The sequence below is a fragment of the Theropithecus gelada genome, chromosome 16 (assembly GCF_003255815.1).
Source record: "Theropithecus gelada isolate Dixy chromosome 16, Tgel_1.0, whole genome shotgun sequence".
Lineage (NCBI taxonomy): Eukaryota > Metazoa > Chordata > Mammalia > Primates > Cercopithecidae > Theropithecus > Theropithecus gelada.
The window spans coordinates 34,687,011-34,697,217 of NC_037684.1; the positions used below are offsets into that span (position 1 = coordinate 34,687,011).

The 10,207-nt window shown below is 55.3% G+C and overlaps 1 protein-coding gene and 1 long non-coding RNA gene across 2 annotated transcripts; one reads left to right on the plus strand and one right to left on the minus strand.

Moving 5' to 3' along the window:
* Nucleotides 1-3,198: 3,198 nt before the first annotated feature.
* Nucleotides 3,199-4,601, minus strand: LOC112609256. Its single transcript, XR_003116178.1, has 2 exons — nucleotides 4,483-4,601; nucleotides 3,199-4,007 (listed from the first exon to the last, which is right to left on the minus strand). It is a non-coding gene; the product is annotated as an uncharacterized LOC112609256 (long non-coding RNA).
* An 83-nt stretch (nucleotides 4,602-4,684) lies between these two features.
* SPPL2C (signal peptide peptidase like 2C) lies at nucleotides 4,685-6,913 on the plus strand. The gene has a single exon (XM_025361794.1). The coding sequence runs from the start codon at nucleotides 4,748-4,750 to the stop codon at nucleotides 6,800-6,802; it is 2,055 nt and encodes a 684-aa protein (XP_025217579.1). The 5' UTR covers nucleotides 4,685-4,747; the 3' UTR covers nucleotides 6,803-6,913.
* Nucleotides 6,914-10,207: the final 3,294 nt, after the last annotated feature.

Consider the following 10,207-nt stretch of genomic DNA (forward strand, 5'->3'; position numbering starts at 1 on the left):
GCTCCAAGTGGCCACCAGAGGAGCGATTCCAGGGCTGATGGATGGGGGTGGGCACAGGGATGGGGGACCTGGGGAAGCAGTGATCAAACATACCGCGAAAGCCTTCTGTGAGCGGAGTCCCAGGCAGAGTCTCGGAGGGAATGAGCCTTCCGAGAATTATCTGAGCCCTGGGTAGATCCACGGGTAGATCTGGGAGAAGGGGCAGGAGCAAGCTCTGCTTGAGGTGTCTGTGCAGACCCCCAAATTGGGGCATGTGCTGGTCTGATGGAGTCCGGAAGAACTAAAATGAGACCCGTCCTGAGGAGAGAGCAGCTGGAGGGGACTGGAGTTGCTCCATTTCATCTGGGCACAGTGATTCACACCTGTAATCCCAGCACTTTGGGAGGCCAAGGTGGGTGGATCACTTGAGGTCAGGAGTTTGAGACCAGCCTGGCCAACATGGTGAAACCCTGTCTTTCCTAAAAATACAAAAATCAGCCGGGCGTGGTGGCACGTGCCTGTAATCCCAGCTACTCAGGAGGCTGAGGCAGGAGAATCCCTTGAACCTGGGAGGTGGAGGTTGCAGTGAGCTGAGATTGTGCCACTGCACTCCAGCCTGAGGGACAAGAGCAAAATTCCATCCCCAAAAAAAGTCCCATTTCAACCATGTTAGTGCACAATTCAGTGACTTTAAATACACAATGGCATGCAACTGTCACCGCTGAGAGAGAAAAAGTTCTGGAACTTCTTCATCACCCCAAATGGGAACCCCACACCCCTCAGGCACTCCTCATTCTCCCCTCCCCCAGCCCCTGCCCGCCACGCATCTGCTCTCTGCCTGTTTGGGCTGTTTCATGTAAGCAGAATTAATTGTACAATATGTGTCCCTTTGTGTCTGGCGTCTTCATTTAGCATAATGTGTTTCCACTTAGCATAATGTTTTCAAGGTCCATGCACATGGTAGCAGGTATCAAAACGTCATTCCTTCCTATGGCTGAACGCGATTCCCTTGTGTGGAGAGACGGCAGTTTCTCCATTCGTCAGCGGATGGACGTTTGGGTTCTCTCCACCTATTCCAAGTTATTATGAATGGTCCTGCTGTGAGCATGCATGTGCACGCTTTTGTTTGAAGGCCTGATTTCAATTCTTTGGGATATATATCCAGGAGTAGAAGTGTGAGGTCATATGGTAACTCTTTGTTTAACTTATCTGGGAGCCGCCAAGCCGTTTCCTGCAGCAGCGGCACAATTTTCCATACACCAGCAGTGTATGAGGGTCCCAGCTTCCCTATATCCTCCACAAAGCTTGTGATTGTCTGGGTTTTGTGACAAAGTGGATGTGCTGGTTCTTGTTTTTTAAAAGATCCACGACTCCCTGGGTGGAGAACAGGGCCCCCAGTGAAAGCCTAGGTTGCTCATTCATTGCTGGGGGGCCAGAAAGGCTTTTACTATCGCAGCCCTCTGTCAGGGGCTGCCTGCCCTCCTGCCCTGCTGTGCCCAGCATCTATGTGCTCGGATTCAGAGAGGTGCGCCCAGTTTAGACACTGCTGTACTCTGTGATAAGAACCCTACGGGGGAGCCTCCCTCTCCTAACCACCCTCCTGGCCAACCTCCCCTTTGAAATGGGAGCACTCGGAAGGGACAGCTGGCAGCCTCCTCCCCTGGGCTCTGCCTGCTTCTCCTCACACCGGCTGGTGGAGTGTCTGCCAGTCACTTGCATTTGTTCCCGAACATGTTTCTGACAGTTCACTTGTCATTGTAATTACTGTTGTAATCTAACTAAATGTTATATTACTGATGAATCAGAAGTGCACTAACAAGGAGAGATGTTTCTTACGAAAATTCAGGCTAATGCTTCGAAAGATACTTTACAGTTGAGTCACCAAAAATATTGGCAAATTAGGTGTGGGTGAGACGAGTGTAAATAACTGGGTGGGAGAGAATTGTCAGAATCACAGGTGGGTTCCACTTGCTGACCACTTCACAGGGCCCTTTAAACTCGCCCTCCACTTCAAAGAATCAACAGCTGATGTTGGAGATGATGTTTCATCCCTGTGGGTTTCCCAAGGAAAGCAGTGTGGGACTGTAAGAGACGGACCTGTAATAGAAGGAGAGGCCTTCACAGGCACGGTGGCTCACGCCTGTAATCCCAGCACCTTGGGAGACCAAGGTGGCCGGATCACCTGGGGTCAGGAATTTGAGACCAGCCTGGCCAACATGGTGAAACCCCATATCTACTAAAAATACAAAATTAGCCGGGTGGGGTGGCGGGCACCTATAATCTCAGCTACTTTGGAGGCTGAGGCAGGAGAATCGCTTGAACTTGGGAGGTGGAGGTTGCAGCGAGCCAAGATTGTGCCACTGTACTCCAGGCTGCCTAGGGGACAGTGAGACTCCGTCGAAGAAGAAGAAGAAGAAGAAGAAGAAGAAGAGGAAGAAGAGGAGGAAGAAGAGGAGGAAGAAGAGGAAGAAGAGGAAGAGGAAGAAGAGGAAGAAGAGGAAGAGGAGGAAGAGGAAGAGGAGGAAGAGGAAGAGGAGGAAGAGGAAGAGGAGGAAGAGGAGGAAGAGGAGGAAGAAGAGGAAGAGGAGGAAGAGGAAGAAGAAGAAGAGGAAGAAGAAGGAGGAGGAGGAGGAGGAGGAGAAGAAGAAGGAGGAAGAAGGAGGAAGAAGGAGGAAGAAGGAGGAAGAAGGAAGAAGAAGAAGAAGAAGAAGAAGAAGAGTCCTTGAGAAAGACCAGTGATTGGCCAGGCACAGTGGCTCATGCCTATAATCCCAGCACCTTGGGAGGCCGAGGTGGGCGATTCACTTAAGGCCAGGAATTCAAGACCAGCCTGGGCAAAATGGTGAGACACCATCTGTACTAAAAATACAAAAATTAGCCAGGCATGGTGGCGCAGGCCTGTAATCCCAGCTACTCGGGAGGCTGAGGGGAGAGAAATGCTTGAAACCAGGAGGTGGAGGTTGAAGTGAGCTGAGATCATGGCACTGCACTCCAGCCTAAGCAACACAGCAAGACCCTGTCTCAATAAATAAATAAATAAATAAATAAATAAATAAAGCATGCTGACTCCTTAGAGGTTAAAATTACGTGTGTGTTGTGGGGCTGTCCATAACTGTGCCCCAAAAAAGGCATGTTGAAGTCCTAAACCCCAGTACCTGTCGATGTGACCTTATTTGGAAGTAGGGTGTTTGCAGACATAATCAAGTTAAGATGGTGTCATTAGGGTGGGCCCTAATCCATTATGACTATGTCCTTATAAAGAAGAGAAGAGACACAGAGACACACAGGGAGAATGCCATGTGACAACCTATGCAGAGGCTGGAGTAACAGGCCAGGCCAGTGGGGAGAACATGAGGACAATGGAACCTGGACTGCCAAGCTCCAGCCCCTAAATCCCTCCCTTCTGGTTCTGGAGGCCCCAGGGTTACTCTCCCACACGCTAACTGCTTTGAAAACCTCATTCCTCAACTCCACTCCATCATGGGTGGCCTGAAGAAGCCTGGACAGGAGGTCCTGGGTGACCTGTGAAAGCACACACCACGGAGCTGGGTGCAAACCTGCAGAGCCAAAACCTGGGGCTCCTGACTTCAAATTCACCTCTCACCAGTGTTCAAGTTCTCTTTCCAGCGGGAAGTCTGCCCGGCCTCAGAGTTGCAGCCAGCAGAGTGGCTCAGCATCCAGCATGAAAACATTTGGGAGACATCAAGGTCCATTTAACCAGCACAAGAGTCCCAGCCTTCTTTGCTGTGTCAATGTGAGCTTCTTTCCAAGCCTCAGTTTTACTTATCCATGAAGTGGGTGTATTAAGGTAACGTTAAGTGGCTACAACAAAGAGACCCATGATAAATCAATGCCTTAAGGAAGATCAAGTCTCTCTCTTTCTTGTAGCAGTCCACAGAGCACATCCTGGGCTACTGTTTCACATGGACATCCAGGGACCTGGCTCCCTTCACTTTCTTCCTCTCCATTCCTTAGGACATTGTCCTCCTTGTCACAGACACATCACAGGCCTGTCCTTGTTCTGACTCCTGAAAAAGGGAAAGAGAGGGTAAACCAGGAGCCCCACAGTCTGTCAGCCTAAGCCTCTGATGTAAAGAGTTCACATCATTTTTGCTCAGTTTCCTTAGTCACCTGTCTGTTCCCAGCTGCAAGTGGAGTTGGAGATGAAATCTGGTCATGCACCTGGTAGAAATGGGGACCGATTTTGAGGAACAGCCTCAGGCTGAGCAGTTATAATGACACCTCCTTGCAGCTGTGCAATAGATACAGCTAGGGTACCTGGCACCTAGTAAGCCCTCAGTAAAAGTGCTCAATGTTACTGAGCTCAGAGCTCCAAGGGACCTTAGAAACTCTCTGGCTCAACCTCCTTATTTCTTTACAGCTAAAGAAACGGCCTAGAGCGGAGTGACATTGGGCTGGGTTCCCCATGGGTAAGGAAAAAAGTTGGTTCAGAATCCTATCTGGCCTGCAGACCCCGTCCTCACACCTTTTATTTCAAAGTACCTGGTCTAATCCCACTAGGGTCTGGGCAGAGAGCAGGGTCCAGATGACCTCTCCCCTGGTCTCCCAGGGTTGTGGGACATCATTCTAGAGGGACCCTGTGCCCCACAGCAGCGCCCTCGGCTGGGGACCACACAGCTTTATGACTAAGTAGGTGTGGCCCTGGTTTCCAGGACAGGTGTCCAGACTGCTCTGTGACAAAGGGCCACGCCCGCCCCTAGGAGGGGGATTGGGCTGCCCCCTGGGGATGCTGCAGTAGGAGCTGAGGATGGCGTGCCTGGGCTTCCTCCTCCCCGTGGGCTTCCTCCTGATCATCAGCACCATGGCCCACGGAGAGTACGGTGTGGCCCACGTGGTGTCAGAGAATTGGAGCAAGGACTACTGTATCCTGTTCAGCTCCGACTACGTCACCCTCCCCCGGGACCTGCACCACGCCCCACTCCTTCCCCTGTATGATGGCACCAAGGCACCCTGGTGCCCAGGCGAGGATTCCCCCCACCAGGCCCAGCTCAGCTCCCCCAGCCAGCGGCCCCTCCACCAGACCACCGCCATGGTCATGATGGGTAACTGCAGTTTCCACACGAAAGGCTGGCTGGCTCAGGGCCAAGGTGCCCATGGGCTGCTCATCGTGGGCCGGGTCAGTGACCAACAGTGCTCAGATACCACCCTGGTGCCCCAGGATCCCCACCAGCCCCTGGGAGACCTCACCATCCCTGTGGCTATGCTCCACTACACTGACATGCTGGACATCCTCAGCCACACTCATGGGGAGGCCATCGTCCGTGTGGCCATGTATGCGCCCCCTGAGCCCATCATCGACTACAACATGTTGGTCATCTTCATCCTGGCTGTGGGCACGGTGGCCGCAGGTGGCTACTGGGCCGGCCTGACCGAAGCCAACCGGCTACAGCGACGCCGTGCCCGAAGAGGAGGGGGGCCTGGTGGTCACCGTCAGCCACGGGAAGCAGCAGCAGCTGAGGGAGCCCAGAAGGAAGATAACGAGGACATCCCAGTGGACTTCACACCGGCCATAACGGGCGTGGTGGTCACCGTGTCCTGCTCGCTCATGTTGCTGCTCTATTTCTTCTACGACCACTTTGTCTATGTCACCATCGGGATCTTTGGCCTGGGTGCTGGCATTGGCCTCTACAGCTGCCTGTCACCCCTGGTGCGCCGCCTGCCCCTGTGGCAATACCAGAACCCTCCACACGGCCTCTGGGCCTCTCTGCCGCTGCCCCTGCTGCTGCTGGCAAGCTTGTGCGCAACCGTGATCATCTTCTGGGTGGTCTACCGCAACGAGGACCGCTGGGCATGGCTCCTGCAGGACGCACTGGGCATTTCCTACTGCCTGTTCGTCCTGCACCGCGTGCGGCTGCCCACTCTCAAGAACTGCTCCTCCTTCCTGCTGGCCCTGCTGGCCTTTGACGTCTTCTTTGTCTTTGTCACCCCCTTCTTCACCAAAACTGGTGAGAGCATCATGGCGCAGGTCGCTTCAGGCCCTGCAGAGTCTTCAAGCCACGAGAAGCTGCCCATGGTGCTCAAAGTGCCCCGGCTAAGAGTCTCCGCCTTGACCCTGTGCAGCCAGCCCTTCTCCATCCTTGGCTTCGGTGACATCGTGGTCCCTGGCTTCCTGGTTGCTTACTGTTGCCGCTTTGATGTGCAGGTCCACTCCCATCTGGTCTACTTCGTGGCCTGCACCGTGGCCTATGCCGTGGGCCTGCTGGTCACGTTCATGGCCATGGTCCTCATGCAGATGGGCCAACCTGCCTTGCTCTACCTAGTGTCCAGCACCCTGCTCACCAGCCTGGCTGTGGCCGCCTGCCGCCAAGAGCTCAGCCTCTTCTGGACCGGCCAGGGCAGAGCTAAGATGCTTGGGCTCTGCTGTGCCCCTTCAGCTGGCTCTAGGCAGAAGCAGGAGGGTGCAGCAGATGCCCACACAGCCAGCACACTTGAGAGAGGCACCAACCGAGGAGCAGGGGACTTAGACAGCAACCCTGGAGAAGACACCACTGAGATTGTCACCACGTCTGAGAATGAAGCCACCAATCCAGAGGACCACAGTGATAGCTCCGAGGGCTGGAGTGATGCCCACCTGGATCCTAATGAGCTGCCCTTCATCCCCCCTGGGGCCTCGGAGGAGCTGATGCCACTGATGCCAATGGCCATGCTGATCCCACTCATGCCCCTGATGCCCCCGCCCTCAGAGCTAGGCCACGTCCATGCCCAGGCCCAGGCCCACGACACTGGCCTGTCCTGGGCAGGACTCCACAAGAGGAAGGGTTTGAAAGTAAGAAAGAGCATGTCGACCCAGGCTCCCTTGTGAACTGGAGGCCGTGAGACACGCGCCTCTCAAAGGGCTGGTGGAACATTGCAGAGCAAAGCCATGCATGGCAACAATAAATCAGGGCATTAAAGAGATTTCATATCTACCCAAGGAGCCTCTCTGTTTGTTGGGAGTGCAAGAGAGCAGCAACCACAGAATAAGTGTGTACAGGGCTCGGAGGGTCCTTAGAAATGGGCACCACCCCCAAACAATGAAGGGGGAAAACTGAGGCTCCAAGAGGGCCTATGACTTGCACAAGTTCAAGCAGCAAGGTTGGGATTTGCATCCAGGGCTCACTGGGCAGCTACTCCCCTCTACCTGCCTGCCCAATCCCTTCCCAATCCAGAGTGGCAGCTTCTTAGCCTGGCACACAGCCCCCCATGCCATCCCTGACACCCACCCTAGGCTCATTGCCCATCTTCTCTCCATGCTCAGGTCAGACGGAACTCTTTGTCCTCCCCACCTGCTCTCTCTGCATATGCTGTTCCCTCCAGCTGGGATGCACTTCCCTCTCCAGACAGAAACACTCCAGCCTGGCTCCCCGACTCACTGGAAAACTCCCAAGCATCCTTTCCTCCTCAGCTCGCATCTGTTCTGCAAAACGTCTCTGCTCAAGACTCCCAGGCAGCAGCACCAAGTCCGGCACGTTCCTGTGTGCACCACCCATTCCATCTTCAGACATCGAGTATGCCCCTACGGTGTGCACCGCCATGTGGTGGGCACGGGGAAGGCCTCTGTCTAGCTGGGGGAGGGGTGGGCAGACAAGAAACAACCTTAGAATTGTCTCAAAGAGGGCAGGAGGGGTCGGAGAATTTGGGGCCAGGGTGGAAGAATTCAGGAGACCATGGCCTCCCTCACTGACTCTAGGTAATGTTTAAGCCTCTTTTGGTCTCTGTAGTCTTATCTGCAAAATGAGACTTATAATACCATGTCCATCTGGAGGCAGGGGCATGGACAAGATGACCTCCTAAGGACTCTACAGGCTTTTTGGCCAGGTAGGGTGCTGACGTGTTGCTTAATCAGAGCAGACAAACTCTGGGATGAGAAGGCTTCCTGGAGGAGGCATTTTTGGAGGGAAGGAAAGTGTATCCCCAGAGGCAGTGTGGTTCAGTGGTTAGGGCTCTACAGCCAGGCTGCCTATCACAAATCCCAGCCCTACCACTGACATGGAGTATCTCACTGAGCAAATGACTTACCTGTTCAGTGCCTCAGTTTTCTTGTCTGTGAAATGGGATAACAGGACCTACCATCTGGTTTTTGGGAAGTTTGAATGAGTTGGCCTATGTCAGGAGATTGGCACAATGCCCTGCCTGTCCAAAGAACCCCCTGCACGTGAGCTATGTTTGTGTTGCTCTCCTAGTGAAAGCCTTGCAGAATCAAACCCAGTTCCTACAAGGCCTTGGGGTTCCAGTCCAACAGCCCTCTTCCACCCCTCCAAACCCCTACTGCCACAGGCACACGCCAGACCCACCACACCCCCCATGCTTTTTCCTCTACTTGGAACTATCTTTCTGCCCCTTCCTTACCACGCCCCATGAACTTGGCCTGGCTGGCTCTTCCTCTTTGCAGCCTAAAGCAACCCTGTCTCAATCACACGACCAGGCACCCTGTTTCTTAATATTCCAGTCTTCCCCAGTAGAGGGTCAGCTTTGGAAGCCAGGGGCCTTGCCCATCTTGTTCGTCTGTGTAGTTTCAGGGCTCAGAACAGGTCCGGAAGTGTTACAGGTGCTTGCTTTATTTGCTGGAGGAATGAATGGATGGATGAATGAATGAATGAGGAGTTGGCCAGCCTGAACTGCAGAGGAGGGGATGCTATGAGGGAAGGCCCCGCTGCCCAGGCCACCTCACAGGCTTCCTGCAGGGCCTTGGTCCGTGTTGATGTGAGACTTGTTGGGCCTGGGTGGGCTCTGGAGTAGGGAGAGAGGCCCAGAGAGGCAGTGCAGGTGGTGGGCATCTCAAAGCCCCACATGCTGGGGAGGAAGCGCAGCCCCTCGGTACACAGCAGCTGAAGGCCCCGCTGGACAAGGGAAGCTTGGAGAACCTGGCCAGGCCACTGCGGAGGTGTTGGCAGCCCCTCCCACTGGAGCAGAGGCCATCTGGCCTGGACAGAGGGCCCTCCACAGGCCCTGGCTCAGCCCCAGCCTGGGCAGCCTCCCTGCTGCTGGCCTGCGTCACAGGGCCTGCCGAGGGCAGCTGCACCCTCTGCCAGGCCTGAGGGGAAGGGCTGGACAGAGCCGAGGCCTCCTGGCCCCCCAGTCCCCACATCCCCCAAGGCAGGAGGTCAGGATGAAGAAACTTCTCTTTCCCAGAAATCCGCAGTCTGAGGGCTCTGAGGACGCAGGCCTGGAGCTCCGCAGGCCTGCAGGGAGGCCAATGCCTGCCTCCAAGGAGAGGGGATTCAGGGAGAGTCTGGGTTAGGAGGCCTCCCCCTTCCCAGCATCCAGACCTGATGGGGAGGTGAGGGCCTACAGGGCCTGGATCTGCTGCCTCCACCCCTCTTCCCCAACCCCCAGCTTGCTGCACGGTGCTTGGGCAGCCGAACTGAGGTGCTCCCAGGGTCCAAGGCCAGGCCTGGGGTGGACAGCAGCCCAGGGTGCAGTGGCATCATGGTGCCCAGGTAGCTCTCAGCTCTGCTTCTCACTGGGAAGTCATCCTGGTCACCCAAGTTTCACCACCCCCTACCCATGCTGGTTCCCCAGTGTGGCCACAGCCAGGACTGACCAGTGTCGGGGACGTCTATGAAGGACACCCCAGCTCCAGAGTTCCCGAGGGCTCACTGGGGCCACAGCCGACTGGCCCTGAGGCCCGGCTTCATCCTTACCCTCCTGCAGCCCTTACTCCCTGTCAGGCATCTCCCCTGAGACCACTGCCCAGCACCTCCCACCCAGCATCTCCCACCCAGCATGCTCCTGAGGCTCATTCCCAGGGAGCCCAAGCTAAGACACAGGGACAGCTGCCTTCTACGTGTGAACTGGAAAAACTATGTGAGTCCCCCACACACCCCTACCTCCTCCAAGCTCTTCCGCCCTGCCCAGGAAAGGAGTGTGGGGATGGGGCTGGAGGCAGGTGATGGGCAGGACCTTTCTTCTTCCTCCCAAGAACACTCGGCAGCGACTCTGCCCGTTTCACAGATGGAGCTGGGCAAGGACTCTGGGTCTAGAGGCAGCTTGAGGGTTTAGAAAGAGCTACCCAAGCACGGCTGCAGGTCAGAATCACTGCAGTACCTGCCAAACATCTGGATTCCCGGCCCCACAGATTCTGAGTTGACAGGTTTGAGGTGGGAACAGGCATCTGCCGTTTTGAGGGACCCCACCCCCACCCCAGGCTGAACACCTTTAGAGTCTGGCTTCAGCCTCTTGTCTTGGCAGGGCCAGGAGGAGGTGGGGAAGAGGGAGACCAAAGCTT